Below are 19,688 nucleotides of genomic sequence, written 5' to 3'. Positions count from 1 at the left end.
TGTACATACTAACACACCTTGTTTACATTGTGCACATTTTTACCCCGTAATTTGATCTCGATAAATTATGAATAAATATCATATTTAAAAGGGAAGAGGATTATTTCCCACCTAAGTTTTAGTTGAAATTCAAAATTATATCTGCGATAGTTAAAAAACTCAAACTCTCACCTATGGTCTAACTTCTATTAACTTTTTCGGTTACAAGTAAAAGTAAAATAATTATTTTACTGTTTATATTAAAAAAATATAAAATTTGTTACTCCCCCCTACCCCACCCTACCCCACCCCAGCCCAACCCAGATTTTAAAAACCAACATTTCTCTTTACTGTAGCACAGTGCTACGACGAAGAGACATCTCTTCATTGTACAGTGGTTTATAAAATCAGGAGAGTAAAACATTTTATATCTTTTTAATATAAACAATAAAATAACTATTTTATCCTTACTTTTAACAAAAATAGTTAACAGAAGTTGAGTTATGACTAGGAGTTTGGGTTTTTTAATTATTGTAGATATGATTTTGAATTTCAATTAAAACTCGTATAGAAAATAGTCCTTTTCCCTATTTAAGATTTTAATTTTACTCTTTTGGTGCATGGGTGATATTTTGGGTCCACAATGAGAACCAACAGCATTATCACTCACTTTGCAACCATTCAAATCAAAGATTAGATTTTTCCAAATCGGAAACATTGTCTTTCTTTTTTACTCTTTTTAACCAGAAAAGAAAGTTAACCTACTGAGCCAGCAACCCAACATGTCTTTCTTTGTTTGTCCACTATGGTACTAGGTGACACAGAACCTGATATTTTAATATTTCTCTAATGACTCAATTAATTTACTACTTAAAAACAGAAACATGTTCACATTTTCAGCAAGAATTTTAGTGATAGGCTTGTTCGTTTTGGTTGCTTCTGCTCACAGTTATGATTCCATAAATATTTAAAGTTTAATTATTAGAAGTTTAAACCTGCTTCTTTGCCAACACTGGATTTATCAAATGGGTAAGGTTTAGGCAGATTCTCTCATTAATCATTATTTTAAATGCTGGCGGAAATGTTACGGTGGAAAGGCTACCAATGAGAGAAAAAGATGGTGAAAAAGCTAGTCAACGGCAGAAACAGATTCCAATCACCAAAGAAAGAAGAAAAAACTTAGGAAAAAAAAGTGAATTTTTCAAATTTTTGTGTAAAAAAAAATTGTTAGTTTTTTAAACTAAAATAAAAAAATGAAACAAAATTTTATATTTCTTTTTAATTTTTTATCAAATAACAGTTTTATTTTTAACTTTAACAAAGAATTTTAACAAGGTAAATAAATATTTGAGTTTTTTAAATCTTATGGATGTGAGTTTGAGATTTGACCCAGCCTTGGGTAAGATTGGGAATAAGTCTTTTGGCCTTATTACTCATTGGAAAAACTCACCTCCTAAAAAAATGCTGATGAATATACAAATCCAATTTCCACGATGTGAGACTCAATTGGATTTGTTAGTTGTTACGCAATCCTACTTTTTATTTCATGAACTTACTAGTCGAACACACTGCTAATGTGCAACCGTTAAAAGCCAATTGAATGTGAATTCCGAACACGACTAACATTTTTATTCTATTTGGTAGTAATACAGCAGAAAGAAAAGCCACAAAATGCTCAAACTTATCTGTCCATGGAGGACCTGGTTCAGATTGAGTGATTTTAAAGTAATAATAAAATTTAATAATCACGTCACTCAATTACAAATTCTTATTTCAATTGATACAGATACACGTATTTTTATTCGTTAGGATTTGAATGACAGAGGTGGAATACTCTGCTCATGCCTGAAGACATTTCCAGGATCATATTTGGTTTTTACTTTCACTAATCTGTAGAAATTATGCTTGAAATACTTCTCCCCCCAGACCTTCGCCTCCTTGTAACTCGTGTCTCGCTTCTTGTTCATCCCCAAGTCAAGATCCCTGTAATTCACATACGCTTCTCTTGGAGACTGAGAAACATAAGGCCCCATGTAACTATAAAGCTCCCTTAACCAATTCATATGTCGTTCATCGCTCTTTTCTCCATCTACCCAAGCCGTCAAGTACTGGATTTTGAATAAATTTCCCTTTCTGTGAGGAAAAGGAATTGCAGATTCGGAAATCCTGCTCATCATTCCACCATACGGGGTCCATATTGAATACGGAGAATCTTCCTGTAAAAACCTTTTCCATAGCCCCTCAAGTGCCTCTTCAGGAATGGGCTCTTTAACATAGTCTGATTTGGCTTTGAAATACACCTTGGGTAAAAATGGCTTCCCCTGGAGAAGAAATTCTGCTGTTATGTTGCTTGGATACCCGGCGATGTAAAGCACAGAATTAATCCAGCTTGTTTCGATGCAATCTTTTGGCAATAATCCCAATTCCGGGAAGCTCTTCTTCATTACCTTGAGAAGTTCATTGGCAGTGCCGAGAAACAGGCAATTGTATGAAGTTGTTACAGTTCTGCTGTCGTTTTGGCCTGCAGTTGTTTGAATAATGACTCTGATGAAGAGATTCTCATCAAGTTTATCTGCAATTTGTTGCCATCTATGGAGGAGCTTTGTGGCGCCTTGTTCCAGGGTCTTGGGGACTGTAAAAACTGTAACAGTTTCCGGTACCGGAACCAGTTTTATCTTCCAGGAGAGAATGATTCCGAAGCTTGCTCCGGCGCCACCTCTGATGGCCCAAAAGAGGTCTTCTCCCATGGAAGCTCGGTCAAGAATTCTACCATGGGCATCTACAATTCGGGCGTCAAGAACATTGTCAACTCCCAGGCCGTATTTTCTCATCATGGAACCGTAAGCTCCGCCTGTAATGTGTCCACCAATGCCTAAACTTGTGCAGAGGCCGGCAGGAAAGCCGTGAACTTTGCTTTTCTGAGCAATCCTGTAGTACACTTCACCAATGGTGGCGCCTGCCTGAACCCAGGCAATGTTCTGCTGAATATCAACGTTAATGGATCGAAGCTTGGAAAGGTCAACCATTACAAAAGGCGTTTCGATTTCGGAGACATAAGAGAGACCCTCATAGTCATGGCCTCCACTTCGGACTCTGAGATGAATTCCGAGCTTTTTGCAGCAGATAACAGCTGCCTGGACTTGGGATTCAGCCAAAGGCATGAAAATAAACTCAGGCTTAGGCTTTGAAGGCTCCAAATACCTCAGGTTTTGTGCAGTGGAATTCAGGATTGAAGAAAATGATGAAGAATTATCTGGGGTGTAAAAACTTGAGGAAGAAATAGATACAATAGAATTGAAAGAGAGGCACTTCTTGAAACTTTGCAGAGTTGCAGCTGGATTTGAAGTTGCCCATGAAACTGAAAACAAAAAAACTAAAACGAGTACAACGAAATTGCTTGAAATCCCCATGATTTTCTATCAAGTGAGGAGTTTAGATTTCATACTCGTGGCATATATAGGCTATGATTTGGATGATCCCTTTTATAATAAATTGTTGATAAATTAGATATTCAAAACTGGGTGTATTTTTTATTTTGAGTTGCAAAGAACTGAAATGTGAATTTTAGTTACTTGGAAAATGTGAATTGATCTACTTCCCGGTCTGTCAAATTTTGTTTACTTTTTTATGAAGCTAGGCTCTGTAGCAGGAAAATGCCTGAAATTGAGCCGTATTCAAAGGAAATGAATGAAAATGAGTAATATACAAGCTCATATTGTTTAATTTGAACATTTCTTCCAGCCGGATCCTTAGGAAACAAGTAACAACTCTTGAATATATAATAATATTTTTAAAAGATATATAGTCAACAATAATATTTTAATATAAAATATAAGTCAAATGACTATTTCCCACTCCATGTTTCATTGATGATGATGCATCATATTCTCATTCTTTAAGTTTGAAATAAGTTATTTTGTTACTTGTCTATTAAATTTGTTAGAAAACCTGTTAATTTTTCTTTAATAAAATTGTTGATAAAACCAAAAAAAAAAAAAAATTGATAAAGCATTGATCACTTTTAAATTGGAATTAAATCGGTGAGAGGTGCCTTAACATAGGTGTTAGGACCCAAGATGACTTTGTTGTCATATATAAAAGCTTCTCAAACCTTGTGAATGATTTAACGGGACCTAGAAAAAGGTTTGAGTGGAAAGTTGAATTTAGTATTGAATTAGCGTCGAGTACAATACACTTATCTAAGGCATCATATAGGATAACCCTAATTGAATTACAAGAGTTGAAGGAAAAGGGTACCTTAGGGTTACTATTTATCTTTTTCTTCTGAAACCATTAGGGTCTATCTTAATTTATTAGTCATGTACAACTATACATATCCATAAGCATGGACCGACTCTTTTTGGGTTTTGATTTGCACCATCCACCCCTCATGCATCAAGGTACATGACTGCACTATTATTTCTGAATTTGATGTCAAAACCCCCTCTGAATCTGCCCTTTTCCTATAAAGATGGTAATTGATCATATCAAAATATGTACAAAAGTTATAGTGAACCAATAAAGAATTCATCACTTCCAAACCCGAGAGTTAAATAACACTTCATCCCTAAAATTTTATGAATTAAATTTCCTCTAATTTATATTTTTTTCAATTAAAATTTAACAATCATTGGTGATGTTCAAAATTACACTAATTAGTGTGATGTCAATTGAAATCACACCAAATTGGTATGATTCTCGACCAGAGAAGAAGTTGCCAGTGAAAATGGGAAGGAAAAAGCTAGAGTAAAGTATTTAGGGTTCTAAGTGTAATTTGTTTATCCCATTAGGTGTGCGAATGATACTAACCCTATATTATTACATTGGAATAAATAAAGTATCATAAATGTTTTTTTATTGATAAAATTAATGAATCCCTTTAATAATCATGTAGATAGTTTTAAATCGAGTTAAATTTGCTTTAAGAGTATTCAAATTTAACTCATTTGAGAAAAATTAAACTCGAATAGAACTTTGGGTTAGACTCGATACTAAAACGATAATATTTTAATTAATTTGTATCAAACTTTTTTATGTTCACGAGTTTGACAAATCAAATATTTTCAAAACTCTAACTAGAATTTGAATTAAAAATATTTAACTCTTATACTCAAGTTTAAACTTGAACTTACTTGAATTGAGCTTGTTATAGGCTCAATTAAATTAAATTCAAGCTCGATTCTAACCTTTGACAATGGGATGAAGAAATGAATTTTTTGAAAAGTAAAGGATATGAGTCTGCTGTTTGATCAAACCTCCATGGAAAATAGTGAAGAGGCCGAAATAAAAAATAATTTAAGAAAGTCAGCGAAGTACATATACCCCAGCGGCTTCACATTTCATTTTAACAAAAGAGGGTTGTTCATCCTTGAGCTTTCTTCTCTGATTTTTTAATTGGTTAGGAAAATAGTTGGTTTTAGTTGAAGACAATTATGTCACAAAATAATTTAAACTAAAAGATTTAGCTTATTATAATGAAAAAATAATGCAGCTTATTCATAAATATACCATAATTTTTCTCTTCATCAGTTAAAGCCTTCTTGTTTTGGGTCACAGCCAACTGAGATGTTGGCCAGCTACCGTCGACTACAAAAGGCCATGGCTGTCCGTTTGTTTTAGGCCAAAAGACCTTATTTCCATCGAGATTCAATAAAATCTCAAACTTATATATTAAGTTTTAAAATTTATTATTATAATTAAAAATAAAAATATTATTTAGATAAAAATATTAAAAAAACTAAAAATTTATCACATCTCACCTCCGAGATTTAAAAATTAATAATCTTTATTTATCCAAAGTTTGAAAGGTAGTTATTTTCCGTAAGATTTTTTTCGTCACTACTTCTGGCGGCCATCATTATCTTTGGTCACATTCTCTCTCCTTCCAATCCTAATTGTTTTCGTCAAAGATCGGATAAGTTAAAGCGTGATTTGTAGTCCCATCTTCGAGCATAAATTTGTCGTATGAGCATCTCCTTTCCTTTTTATCGAGCGTAGTGAGATTTGTCGCTTCTCATCGCACTTGCTTCTCATTGAGCATCCTTCCTTCTCATCGTTCAAGCGTCTCCCTTCCTTCTTCCTTTTGTTGAGGGGTCATGACATCTATTGCTTCTTGTCGCACTTCCTTCTTGTCAAGTGTCCTTCCTTTTTGTCATCCAAGCATTCAATCTATTGCCCTTTCTTCTTCTTCAGCAATTGATAAAAGATGGTGGGAAAGCTGGTTCTGGTCGTTAGAGAAGAAACTAGAAAAAATGAAAACCTTAGAGAGAAAATGACTACTTTTCAAACTTTGGGTGAGGGGAGATTATTAGATTTTTACCCTTAACCTTGATATTTAAATTAAATGATATTTTTACCCTTAACCTTGATAATAAATTTTAATAAAATAGTTGATAGTTAAATTTTTAAATGTTAACTAGTATGAGTTTGAGATTTTACCAAAACTTTGGGTGGAAAAAAGTCTTTTGGCCTTTGTTTTATGAAAGTATCATGTCCAAATAAATGAGCTTAATTTCTTTTGTCGGAGAGATACTTAAGTTTCGGGGGTCCAATTTTTTTGAAAAATATTTAAAGATTTTTTTATTGAAATTATACTTTGAATTTTTCATATTTTATAGGGGATTTTTAATCATTTCAAAAGATATTTAATATTTTCTAAAAGTTACTTATTATCAGTATAATATCTACCCACTAATGTAATTATATCCTTTAAAATGAGAATAATTGTTAAAATTTTGGTTTTATACCAAGACCTATTTTTCCCCGAATTTTGAGGTTTAAATATTTTTAATGTGTTATTCTAGATTTTTTTATTTTATTTTAGTAATCTAATTTTCTGTTGTTTCTATTTGTAAATCCGTAAGTTTTTAATGTGATTCAGTCTAAAATATCAAAAATCTACATTTACGGTAATTTTATAATATGATTAATGTAAACATGGAGTGGTATAACAAATCTAAAGCGGCAATCGAATGGTAAAAAGTATTTTTGATAGAATTAGGAAATAATTGATATAATAATAAAAGTTAAGATAAAATTAGATAGTAATGGAATTGAAATCATGTCTTCCCATTAATCTTTCTACTATTAGGAATTTATACCACTTGTGGTTAGAGTTGCATATACATTTGTCTTATAAAGTATCCAAGTTACTTACAAAAGAAAAAAAAAGTATCAAAGTTTGTTAGTTGATAGGGGTTTTTGTGATCTTGATATAGTATGAGCATAATTGTACATTAAGTGTGATCGTCATAACTGAGGAAAATAATTTTGTGATAATAGGGAATTCATATTTAACACTAAGGGAGCATTTGGTTTAAGAAATATTTTATTACCAAAATTGAAATATTATTACATTTAAGATAGATTACCTTCAGGATTACTGAATATAAATTATTACTATATTTGATAAAATTTGATAAAACTAGATAAATATAAATAATTATTGTATTTGATTAGATGTAATAAAAGAATACTAGTATATTATTTTATTTAAATACCTTTGGGTATAATTATTTTAAATTATTTTTTGTGTTATTTATTATATTAATTGAAAATAAGATTATTTTTACCCTAAAAAATTAATAAATAAGAATATAATCATAATAAAATAAAAATTATCTTAGTAATCTTTTAATACCTAAAGCAGAGGTAGTAATCAAATCACCTCTTATATTACTTGTCAAATTACCATTGATAATAGAAGATTATCGGAATATTTTATTACTTATAAACCAAACAAAATAATATAAGTAATAACAGATTTATTACTAGAGTAATCTTTAATATCCCTAACCAAATACCCCGTAAGTAGATTGTAGGAGTCATGTTGGTTTAGACCCTTGTTTCCTATTCATGACTTTTAGAAGATATTTTGTCTTGCTCAAGGTTTCTTCTTGAGTTGCAAGTTGGTATAACACATGTTTGTAAATCGTTAATCGTTTTTGTAGATGTCATATTCAAGAATTCTATTAAGGAAGATTTTTTTATCACATATAAAGTTAAAATTTAGCCTTTTAACTATCAACTCTCATTAATAAGATTAGCATTTTAAATAACAATAAAACATGGGGAGTAACATTAATTAAGTACATTTCAATATAAACCATTAGTTTATTGCCCGGGGATGGCAAAATTTCTGAGAAACGGGGCCCCGCCCCCTTCGGGTCATGGATATATACCGAAATTTCGGATCAATTCTCAGGAATGGAGATGATTTTTCATCCCCACATTAATTTTCGTTCCCACTCTAATGAACAAGAATTTTCTTTTGTTGTGGTGAGAGGAATATCGCAAACTTGATAGACAGTTTTATTCATTATAATCAAACCAAGCAACACAATCAAAATTATGATTTAACTATGCATATACTAGTCCAATCAAACCTTAGAAAACTCGAACAAACTCAATTCAAATTTAGCTCTATTCAATGTCCACCTCCCTAATGCGTGGAAGAGGTGGAATGCTTTGTTCATGCCTAAAGAAGTTGTCAGGATCAACTTGTGTCTTCACTTTCACCAATCTGATGAAATTATCCTTGAAATACTTAGCTCCCCAACTACTTGCCTGAATGAAGCTTGTGTTTTTATCCTTGTTCTCTCCCAAATCAAGATCTCTGTAATTCACATATGCAGTTCTGGGAAGCTTTGAAACATAAGGCCCCATGTAATCGTACAACCTCCTTACCCAGTCGAAATGCTGCGTCACATTCTTTTCATCATCTTGCCATGTACTCAAGTACTGGATTTTGAATATGGTTCCCTTTCTGTGAGGGAAAGGAATTTCAGATTCTGAAATCTTGCTCATCATTCCTCCATAAGGGGTCCATATTGACAGTGGACCCTCTTCTTCCAGGATCCTTTTCCATAGCCCCTCAAGTGCAGTTTCAGGAATTGGCTCTTTGACAAAGTCTGATTTGGCTTTGAAAAAGTTCTTGAACAAAGACTTCCCTTGAAGTAGAACTTCAGGAGGTGTGGTAATTGGGTATCCAGCAATGTAAAGCACTGATTTGATCCAGCTTGTTTCAATACAGTCTTTTCTTGTTAAACCCAGTTCAGGGAAGCTCTCTTCCATCACCTGGAGGAGCCTGGTGGCGCCGCCGAGAAACAAGGCGTTGTATGAGGTTGTTATAGTTCTCTTCCCTTGTTGCTCTGTGCTTGCTTCAGGCGAAATGATAACTCTAATGAAGAGATCCTCATCCAGTTTATCTACAACTTGTTGCCATCTATAGAGGAGCTTTGTGGCACCTTCTTCCAGGGTCTTAGTGACGGTAAAAACTGTGACAGTTGACGGCACAGGAACCAGTTTCAGCTTCCAGGCTAGAATAATTCCAAAGCTTGCTCCTCCTCCGCCTCTTATCGCCCAAAAAAGGTCTTCGCCCATGGCTTGCCGATCAAGAACTCTGCCACTAGCATCCACAATTCGGGCATCGACAACATTGTCAGCACCGAGGCCATATTTCCTCATCATGGAACCATAAGCCCCTCCTGTAATGTGCCCGCCGATCCCTAAACTTGTACAAAGACCAGCTGGGAAGCCATGAACTTTGCTTTTCTCTGCAATTCTGTAGTATGTTTCACCAATGGTGGCGCCCGCCTGAACCCAAGTGCTGTTATCGTCGATATTAACACTGACATTGCGGAGTTTTGAAAGGTCCAGTAAAAAGAAAGGTTTTTCAATTTGAGACACATAAGAGAGGCCCTCATAGTCATGGCCTCCACTTCGGACTCGGAGATGAATTCCAGTTTCTTTGGAGCAAATAACAGCTGCTTGAACATTGGATTCACACAAAGGCGTGAAGATGAACTCAGGCTTGGGCGCAGAAGGCACAAGGTACCTGAGGTTTTGAGCAGAAGATTGCAGGATTGAGGAAAATGAAGAGTTGTCAGGGGTGTAGAAAGTGGAAGGAGAAAATATCAAAGAATGTGCAGAGATGCATTGCATATAGTCATCTAAAATGGAAGTTGAAGTGGCCCATGAAGCAGATAACAAAAGAACTGTAACTGTTGAAACAAAGTAAGTTCTTGAAATCACCATGGTTCAAGTTCTGCTTATGTGTTAGTACAAGAACAAAAGGTGAAATGAAATATATAAGTGTTATGGGTTTGATGAAACGTGCATCAAATTCATAGATTATCCTAACTTCAAGTTAGGGAGTCCCCACCTTTTCTGGTTTGGCTTTATTATTTTTATTTTATTTTATTTTATTTTATATTATTAGAGTTAGATTCGAGTCAAACATATTTGAGTTGAACTCGCAATGAATTTGGTTCAAACGAATCTGAAATAAACCAAACTTAAGTTCAAGCTTTGAAGTTAAATATTTTCAAACTTAATAGCTTAAACTTTATGAGTATTTGATTTGTTGAACTTGCGACTCTAAACAAATTCAATGCGAATTGATTAAAACGACATCGTTTTACCTAATATGAATTAAAATGATATTATTTTAATCATTTTTATTTAACAACAGTATTACATCAAACTTAAAATTTGGTTTAAACTTAAACTCAAGCTCTTAAATAAACCAAATTTAAATATCTTTAAAATGGGTTTGAGCTTGGTTGCACTCAATTCAAGCCAAGCTAAGTTCACTTGGTCAAAAAAAGTGCATGATGATATGTTTCCTGGGCTTGGAAAGAGTACACGCCCAAGGGAAAGTGATCCATCCTTGGCTTAGAATGCAATCCCAATAATTATTGAGGGGCTTCGGATAACGATGTTTAACAAGTGAAAAATAATAACGTTAAGTGCTCAAACAAATCTGTGGACTAATTTGGGAAAGCAAAGATTGTGTGCACTCAAATTAAACCTTCCAGGATTGTCCATTCCTTGGTCTTGGTTGCCGGCTAAGAGAAACAACAAAACCCACTTGGACTTATAAACTACACCGAAAGTTACAGTCCAATCTATAATTATTAGTATAAGAAATAGACAATGATTGCAAAGTTGATAGCAGCCTGGGCTTGGTAGGTGCTCCCAGTTCCCTCTACAACACAAACAAACTGCTAAAGTTTCCCAAACCAAAAGAAAAGCTCTTAGTTTCTCAATATCAACAAGCTCTCCCAGATTGCTTGGTGCAACAAAAGAACTGTTGATTTAACATGAGAGATTAACAAAATTGATAAAACATTAGAATTTAAAATAAAAAAACTTAGATTCAAGTCTCTACCATACTTATGAAATCTTGATTTAAATTACTTTAAAAAAGAAAAGTTGATTGACGATTATATGTCAGAGAACCAATTGAACTGAATTCTTAGATTGTAACTTAACATCACAATATACCACACAAGAGTTGTTGATTTGACAAATTTGAATTGTAGTTTATCATATAGTCCCGGGTGCTATTTGTCATGTTGTAACAAGAGAACTATTGATTTGACGATTTTGAATTGTAATTTACCATGCAATAAATATATATTCCTAAATCAATAATAAATTAAAAATAAGCAACACCTAATTAAATGATAACACGTAATTTATTTATTTAAATACGTAATAAAAAATGTATACATAATACTATTCATATATGTGAGAATTTGGAGGGTTAAAATAACACAAATGGTTTAAACGAGTGTAATTTAATATCATAAATTTAAATTGATGTAACGATAAACTTGAATCGTTAGGGATGTAACCATAAAGAATAAGATAGTGGCTACCATTTTCAAACTTGGTGTAACCGAAACAAAATTTACACAAATCTTGAGATGGGTGGGAAAAGCTTGACCACGAGGCTTCAATTCTTCAAGGTCGGCAATTTTTTTTCTAATTTTACTTCCAACACAATATTAAATAAATGCAGAGAAGCTACAATTAGTTTCCTTGTCTGTTGGCAGTAGGGTTGGATTTTAGTTAAATTGAGCTCAACTCAAATAAGTCCAAAACAAGTTCAATTTAAATAAATTTAAACTCAAACTCAAACATAAAAATTAAATATTTTTGAACTAGAGTTTTATAGGTGTTCAGTTCATCAAACTCGCTAACTTGAAAAATTTTGATATGAATCAACTAAAACAATATTATTTTTATACATATTTTTAATCAATACGTATCAAAATGACATCATTTTACTTATTTCAACTCATTACAATAACCGAATTAAACTCAAAGTTCAGTTCAAACTCAAGCTCGAGTTTAAATCCTCTCAAACGAGTCAAGCTCAAACACCTTTGTAGCAAACTCAAGCTTGAGCTTAAGCTCCACACGGTCCAACAAGCACTAAAGAAATTCAATAGAAAATGCAGAGAAGCTACAATTATTTTCCAGGTTTATCAAAATTGTTGAATTTCATCTTTCTTACCGTCAAACTACCTATTTCAAATCACATGTTCAGTGGAGGCCAGAAGCAGAAAGAATGAAAAACAAATGACTCATGGAATCAGAATCCCATGTAGCAAATCTTTGAGATTGTCCTGCATAAAGGAGACATTTAGCAAAATGTAGGATACTGTCTCCCCATAACCCACAGAAATGTAATCCTACCTTTCCACTTTCCTTTCCCAACTATACATAGAAACTAAATGGAAAGAAAAGTGTCCCTAGACAAGGTAATGTTACAACACAACAGCAACGATTGCATAGCCTGGACTACAATGAGGTAATTGGAAAGGGGGAATCACAATTGCTCACATTCTTTCAAATAGTTGCATGCCATCCAGATTATGACATGAAACATTGCTTTAATCATCTGAGCTATAGTCACTGGATTCCGGCAGCACATCCACAGCAGCACAGCAGAATGACTCTTTGTCTTTGAGGAGAAGACAGCTTCCATTTGGATTCCATTTCAGATCAATTATGTTGAACTGTGGTAGTGGATTACTCACACAGTAGGCACCGGAAGGGGTCCACATATACAAGTGAGAACTTCCAGTGCATAGAACAAGACGTGCACATGTTGGGTCCCATGCTGCTGATCGGATAGGGTCCTTCTGTATCAGAATGGCAGCAAGTTCAAGACGACGAATGTCCCATATCCAAAGAGCAGTTGGCATGCTATCATTACGAGTGCAAATATATTGACTATCACTGCTCCATGACATAAGGCCTGAAATTAAAATTAATTTATTCAGTTCATCATATGAAAGGAATTCAAAAACTTTGAAACTGATAGACACTATATTTATCAGTTTGTTATGCAAGTAATAAAGTCTCCAAGCTGAGTTCTGAGTACTAAACACAGTACACCAGCCTCACATTCTAAATTTACAAGCTGATGCTATTGCCTTCATAGAAAACAAACAGGGTATTTATTCAAAATATTTTGTAAACAAGGAAAAAGGGCTCACCAATTCCTTGTTTAGGGTTGGGTTTGTCGGCAGGAGGCTTCTGAAAAGGCAAAGTAATTGGCACTTCCACAACGTCGTATCTAACTCTGAAGTGTCCATCTGATGCATCTTCTTTGAGGAAAAAGAACACCAATCAAATGATTGAAAAACCAAAATTTGCATATAAAAACAGAGATAAAGGGACTTTACTGTGAAAGATCATACTATGCCAGCATCAGCAACAGGCAAAATAATCACACTGCACGATTATAAACTTCTTTCTTTCTCTCTTTTTTTTTTTGGTCTGATAAACTATGTGAGCAATTACCTAAGAAGAATTATAAATATGTTACATGAAATCAGGAACTGACTTCTGGTTTCTTTATTTGCCAAAACAAGATTAAAGAGGCAGTGTCAACCTCACACATTTCAAAATTACATCCATTAGATACCTTGCTTGCTTATGGAACTCAATAATAATGTGATTGTTACTTGTTAAAGAAACATTTGGAAATTGTGCTCACCAGAACTGCCTTGCATAAAATCATCACTCAAACATAAATCAGACATATCAATCTGCAATGGTTCATCTACCTCCTGCCATTTTAAGAAAGAAGAGGCAAAATTCACTTCTAATAGATTATATCATCTTTCTCCATTCTGTGAACTTAGTAAACGAAAATCAGTTACCTTGAAAACAGCAGCAAAACAAGGAGCACGTACAGTTGATAGATGAATAAATTCAGCAAATGTTTTCCAAGTCAGGTGACTCAATACTCGCAACATCTGGTCATAACTACCCACAGCTAGAAACTGGCCACATGGAGACCATGAAACACTTTTTACTCCAAGTCCACTTTCATACGCTTGATACTTGAATAGACACCTTCCATCTGGAGAGTAAATTAGAACCTGTACATAAAACAACCTTTTCATGGTTCAGAAAAGTGTAAATTGACGAAAAATCACTACACAAGAAAGTTAACAGATCCAAATCCTTTAACATAAAAACCAAAACTAAGATAATGAGGGGGGTTGGTAGTGGTCTAATAAATATGCAGTTAGTCAGTAACATTTATGCCAGACTCTTTTTCAGGCTTATTATGTTCATATAAAATTTCAAGACATTCATTTCCACGGTCATTGTTTCATGCAACAATCAAGTATACCATGATCACATAATCAATAGTCTCAAATGAAAAAAACCCAATTCACACATTCAAGGTCTCATAAATGTTCATCGTCTTTATATATGAATAAAAATGCCAGAAAACATGATGCCCTCTCAGTACATAAATAGAAGATTTCATTTAACAAGAAATTCAAAGTGTATAGGTTGGAAACTAGAAGTTTACCTGTACAAAAGGGGCAATCAGAATTATTTCACATATTTGTATATTATTATCAATGGAAAATGTAGCAGTAACTAGTTTTAAAGCAACAAAAAGGAAAACATTAACTACCTTATATTCCAAAGGTGAATCCCAAATCACTATAGAGCTATCATCAGGTGACCATTGAATATCAGCCAAATCCAATGTATCAACAGCAAAGACACCCATTATCTCCCAAGAATGGCAGGAGAGCAGATTTATATAGTCCTTGCAATCACGTCTGGTACAAATGGCAGCAAATTTCCCATCTTGGGTAAAAGAGACCCCCTTGGAAGCATGCTTGGGCCATTGCACATGAACACATGCTGTGTTCAGTAGTGACCAAACTGTTAATCGCAGCTGAAAATCTGATGTGGTAAGTATGTGACGGCTATCTGGACTCCATCGAGCATAGGCAATGCCTGCAGGACCTTCATCTATCTTGCATGTCCATTCAGGTTGGGTCAGTGACCATGCCTGTATCATTGGTCTTTTATAAAGACCGCAAAGAATATATTCAGAATCAAGTGCCCATTCGATATAGCTTATCTTATCCAAGCATGAAAACAACTGCACAACCTGCATCATAAACATAAAATACATTCAAAGGTCTATACTACTCGGCAGTCCCAAAGCATCTGAGGACCATGCATCCTTGACCAGCACTAGGTAATAGCCTTGTATATAAATTAGTTTAAAATTCTATTCATCTTAGCCTAATTAAAACTACATATATTGACAAACCTTCCTCGCATAAAGATTAAAGATAAATTTTAGAAAAAAATTGTGTCAAAGAAACGGGCTTTATGCATGCTTATATTTCAACCAAAAAAAAGGCTATGTCAATAAAATTTTCCCGATAATTAAAAGCTAATTGATTAAGTACAAATCAGAAGCAACAATTTTAATTGCAAATTATTTTAATCTCAGAAACCATTTTAATTCAATCTAGGAACTTGATTATACATCTAAATGGTTCCCAAAAGTCAGGATTTTACATATTGTACCTGATCTTATCATAATGTTACAAAAAATAGTTAAGAAATGAGCCGGTATTATATATAATTCTGAAATAAGCCCGGGATCAAGTTGCAACAATCACCAGAGCGAGATCTCGACCAATTTTAAATCTTAGATTACGAGATACATTTACAAATTACAAGCCAGCTAAAAGGTAAAAAAGAAAAAGAATTACCTTAAACGAGTGAGTATCCCGGATGACGAGACGATAATCGACGGCCACAGCTACGTAACGCGAGTTAGGCGAAAAACAACACGGCCCGGTCTGTTTATAAGCTTCAGTGAACTCCATTACAGTCACGACAGAAATAATAAACCGAAAACAGTCACAAGATTTGCAAATTCATGTCGGCAGAGGCAGTGAATGCTTAGATCTTGTTGAAGGTAAGTGCGTTTGCAACTGGAGAGATTTTCAAATTTTTCGAAGGGGACAGTGAAGATCGAAACTCGAGAAAGAAACTAACAGAAAACTAAAAATATAAAAATGGTTAACGGCGTTCCGTCTGCGCCTCGAACGGATATATAGTGTGTGGGCCGGTTCGGGTTTTGAGGTTGTGACTAATTGGATATACTAATAGGCCCAAATTAGCCCCAAGTGGAAAATATTTTATTTAAAATGACGTTTGGTTTGAGTAATATTTTATCATCAAAATAAAAAGATTACTTTAAAGATAGAATACTTAAAAGATTACTGGGTATAAATGATTACTATATTTGATAAAATTTGATAGGTATAAATAATTATTATGTTTGGTTAAAAGTAATAAAAAATTACTAATAAATTATTTTACTTAAATGTCTTTGAATGTAGTTATTTTTAAAATTTTTTATATTATTTGTAACATTAATTAAAAAATTATTTTTTTCACAAAAAATTATTAAATAATAATATAATTATAATAAAATCAATATTACATTGATAATCTTTAAATATCTAAGGTAAATGTGATAATCAAATTACTATCTATATTATCTATTACGTCAGTATTAGTAATAGAAGATTACTGTAATTTTTTATTATTGACTAACCAAATAAGGGAATAAAAGACATATTACCGAAGTAATCTTCAAAAACTGAAATCAAACGGCCCTTAAGAGTAAATTAATTTTACACCCGTGATTTAGTTTAAAAACATTTTTCATAACATAAAATTAAACATTTTTTATAATAAATTAATCATACAAAGACAAAATAGTAATTTCACCATTCATAAAATTTGAAAAATTTTAGAATAATAGTTTAACAATTAAACTCAAATATTTTAAGCACAACATTTAACTTATAAAAATGTTTAATAATTTATAAATCGGTCCCTGCAATTATTTTAAAGGGCCAAACGACTATTTCCCACCCAAGGTATGCTGTAATGACAAGTTTCCCCCCTTTAACTATGGAAATACCAAACACCCACCCATGGCCAGTTAAATTTAACAGAACCCTAACGCCTGAAAATTTTATCTCTTTTTGCCCCCTAAAGTTTGAAAACAAAATTTCCCCCAGCCTAAGTTTAAGAAAATGGCAGTTTCACCCTAGGGTTTGGTTTTGAAATCTCCGGCGACCTCTCCGGCTCCGTTGCCGACGGCTTCTCCCTCCCGAAGAATCCTCTCCTTCCGGTGATCGGTTTCCTCCCATTTGGAGGCCCGATCGTCGCCGGAAAAGCGGTGGGAGACGAAGAACTTCGTCGGGGAAGACGAAGTTCTTCGTCTTCCCAGACGAAGACGAAGTCGTCGTCTTCGTCTGGGAAGACGAAGAACTTCGTCTTCCCCGACGAAGTTCTTCGTCTCCCACCGCTTTTCCGGCGACGATCGGGCCTCCAAATGGGAGGAAACCGATCACCAGAAGGAGAGGATTCTTCGGGAGGGAGAAGCCGTCGGCAACGGAGCCGGAGAGGTCGCCGGAGATTTCAAAACCAAACCCTAGGGTGAAACTGCCATTTTCTTAAACTTAGGCTGGGGGGAAATTTTTGTTTTCAAACTTTGGGGGCAAAAGGAAATTATATTTTAGTTTATTTTTTAATATTATAGAGAAAATGACAATTTTACCCTTAACCCGTTACTTTTAACTGGCCATGGGTGGGTGTTTGATATTTCCATAGTTAAAGGGGGGAAACTTGTCATTACAGCATACCTTGGGTGGGAAATAGTCGTTTGGCCTTATTTTAAAACCCTAATATTGGTGTTACTTCTTCGCCACCATAATCATCTCACTACTGTAGTGGCGGTGTCTAAAACTGGAAATCAAACTTTGGGCTATTAAAAGAATTAAAAAATATATAAACAATTAGGCAACAGGCAAAAAGAAATTTTTTTCTTTTTTTTTTTTTAATATGAACCCTCTTCCCCTCATTCTCCATAATTTTCCAATATCTCTTTACATTTTCTTCTATCTGAAACTCTCTTAATCAAATTTTAATTTGTTTAATACTATAAGAAAGAGCTTATAGGAACAAGTGAAATTAGATTTCTAATTTTTATACATCATTATAAAGATATTATGGTTTAAAAAATCTAAGTGAAGTAGTGGATAAAGCAAAAACAAGAAGTGATTCTTTAAATTATTTGGAGTGACACTTCTGACTTTTGCATCATCTGCTACTCCATTTAGATTTTTCAAATTAGAGGATCTTTAAAATGAAGTATGATAGTGAAATATATGATTTCATTCTTACTTGTTCTCATATGGTTTCTTTTACAGTATTTATATTACATCAATTTTTCTCTATTTGAGTGTACAAAAGTGAATTTATCTCAATTATTTGAACACGTTTTTTGTTTTGAACATATTAAGTTTTTTCATTATCAAAGTATTCTAAAGAAAAAAATAATTAACAAAATGAAATTTTTGTTGTTAGACATTAAATAAAAGATAGAGTAACAGATAAAACAAAAATGAGAAATGACACTATTTGATGCCTACACATGCAAGTTTTTTAGTGTTTATGTTGGAGGAGCGGATATGACGTCACATCAAGGTACGAAAAGTACATCTAAGCTTCTGGTAGAAGCCGCTTGTTTATGAAGTTGTAACTCAATATTTTGTCCACATAATACCTTGGAATCTCCATGTTCAAAGAAAGTAGAGACACTGCCCTTATAACAATCGCTCCTACAAGTGAATTTGTGAAATGAAGTTTTAAGAGTTTGGTGGATTTGAAGCGATGAGGAGAGTTGGTGCATGAGGGATAGTGTGAGAATGATTTATAAAATGAGTACACACATGTGAGATAATGGTTGATAAACATAGTTAAAATACTAATAAAACTATAAAAACAAAATAAAAAGTTTCATTTAATTAAAATATGAATATAAATAATTTTACATTATTTGAATATAAATACAAAATATAATTTGTAAGGTTAGCCTACTATTTACGAAATACTATTTTTGATTGTATTAATTTGAAAATGAATATAAATTAGTCATTTTTTATAATTAATAAAAAATAATTTATTATTAAAAATTGAATCGATCCACAAAAGCCAATGGGTTAACCTGATTAGGGCTTGATATTATACGACCTGATATATTGTGGGTTATGTCGCAAACCCTCATAAGTTAATGGACCAATCCAGCTCGCTAGCACGACGAGTTGAGCTAAGGCTAGCCTAGCACGACTCAACTCGACCTAATCAGTTGACATCTATATACTGCAAACAAATTTTTAGGATGCAAATGTTAATTTTTAAAACTTTTAAGGGACAAATAGATAATTTTCCATTCTTATTCAAAAAATGATCATATTTACCTTACATACTTGGAAGTTTGAAGTACTTTTATAGATCAAATATATTATAATATGACACTTATATCTCTAATTAGTTGTATTTATTTAAATTATTTAAATATATAATTGTCACTTTTGAGACTAACAAATGAACATATTAAATTATAAAATCTTTCAAAACACCTTTACATTTTTTAAAATTTCTAAAAACTTTTAAAATTTTTTTATTAACACCTTAACAATTTTAAAAAACAATAGTTTACTCTAAACATATCATTATACATTACTGACACCCCTATTTAAATTTTAATTTAGGGATAT

General features: G+C 33.2%; 3 protein-coding genes across 5 annotated transcripts; all 3 read right to left on the bottom strand.

The window, feature by feature from the left end:
- Window positions 1-1,650: 1,650 nt before the first annotated feature.
- On the bottom strand, window positions 1,651-3,410 carry LOC123198345 (berberine bridge enzyme-like 13). Its single transcript, XM_044613037.1, has one exon. The coding sequence runs from the start codon at window positions 3,387-3,389 to the stop codon at window positions 1,785-1,787; it is 1,605 nt and encodes a 534-aa protein (XP_044468972.1). The 5' UTR covers window positions 3,390-3,410; the 3' UTR covers window positions 1,651-1,784.
- Window positions 3,411-8,268: 4,858 nt separating this feature from the next.
- On the bottom strand, window positions 8,269-10,032 carry LOC123197599 (berberine bridge enzyme-like 15). Its single transcript, XM_044611924.1, has one exon. The coding sequence runs from the start codon at window positions 10,012-10,014 to the stop codon at window positions 8,401-8,403; it is 1,614 nt and encodes a 537-aa protein (XP_044467859.1). The 5' UTR covers window positions 10,015-10,032; the 3' UTR covers window positions 8,269-8,400.
- A 2,306-nt stretch (window positions 10,033-12,338) lies between these two features.
- Window positions 12,339-16,100, bottom strand: LOC123197311 (WD repeat-containing protein WRAP73-like). 3 transcript variants are annotated; one of them, XM_044611548.1, is made up of 6 exons: window positions 15,819-16,100; window positions 14,714-15,202; window positions 13,941-14,162; window positions 13,775-13,847; window positions 13,272-13,382; window positions 12,339-13,030 (listed from the first exon to the last, which is right to left on the bottom strand). In XM_044611548.1, the coding sequence occupies exons 1-6, from the start codon at window positions 15,933-15,935 to the stop codon at window positions 12,663-12,665; spliced, it is 1,380 nt and encodes a 459-aa protein (XP_044467483.1). In that variant the 5' UTR covers window positions 15,936-16,100; the 3' UTR covers window positions 12,339-12,662. The 3 variants fall into 3 exon arrangements, with proteins under 3 accessions (XP_044467483.1, XP_044467484.1, XP_044467485.1); XM_044611549.1 differs by having other exon boundaries at window positions 13,272-13,379; XM_044611550.1 differs by having other exon boundaries at window positions 14,714-15,113; window positions 15,819-15,957.
- Between the last annotated feature and the right edge of the window lie 3,588 nt (window positions 16,101-19,688).

This window comes from Mangifera indica, chromosome 15 (assembly GCF_011075055.1).
Source record: "Mangifera indica cultivar Alphonso chromosome 15, CATAS_Mindica_2.1, whole genome shotgun sequence".
Taxonomy (NCBI): Eukaryota; Viridiplantae; Streptophyta; class Magnoliopsida; order Sapindales; family Anacardiaceae; genus Mangifera; species Mangifera indica.
This window is presented reverse-complemented; position numbering and strand designations above follow the sequence as displayed.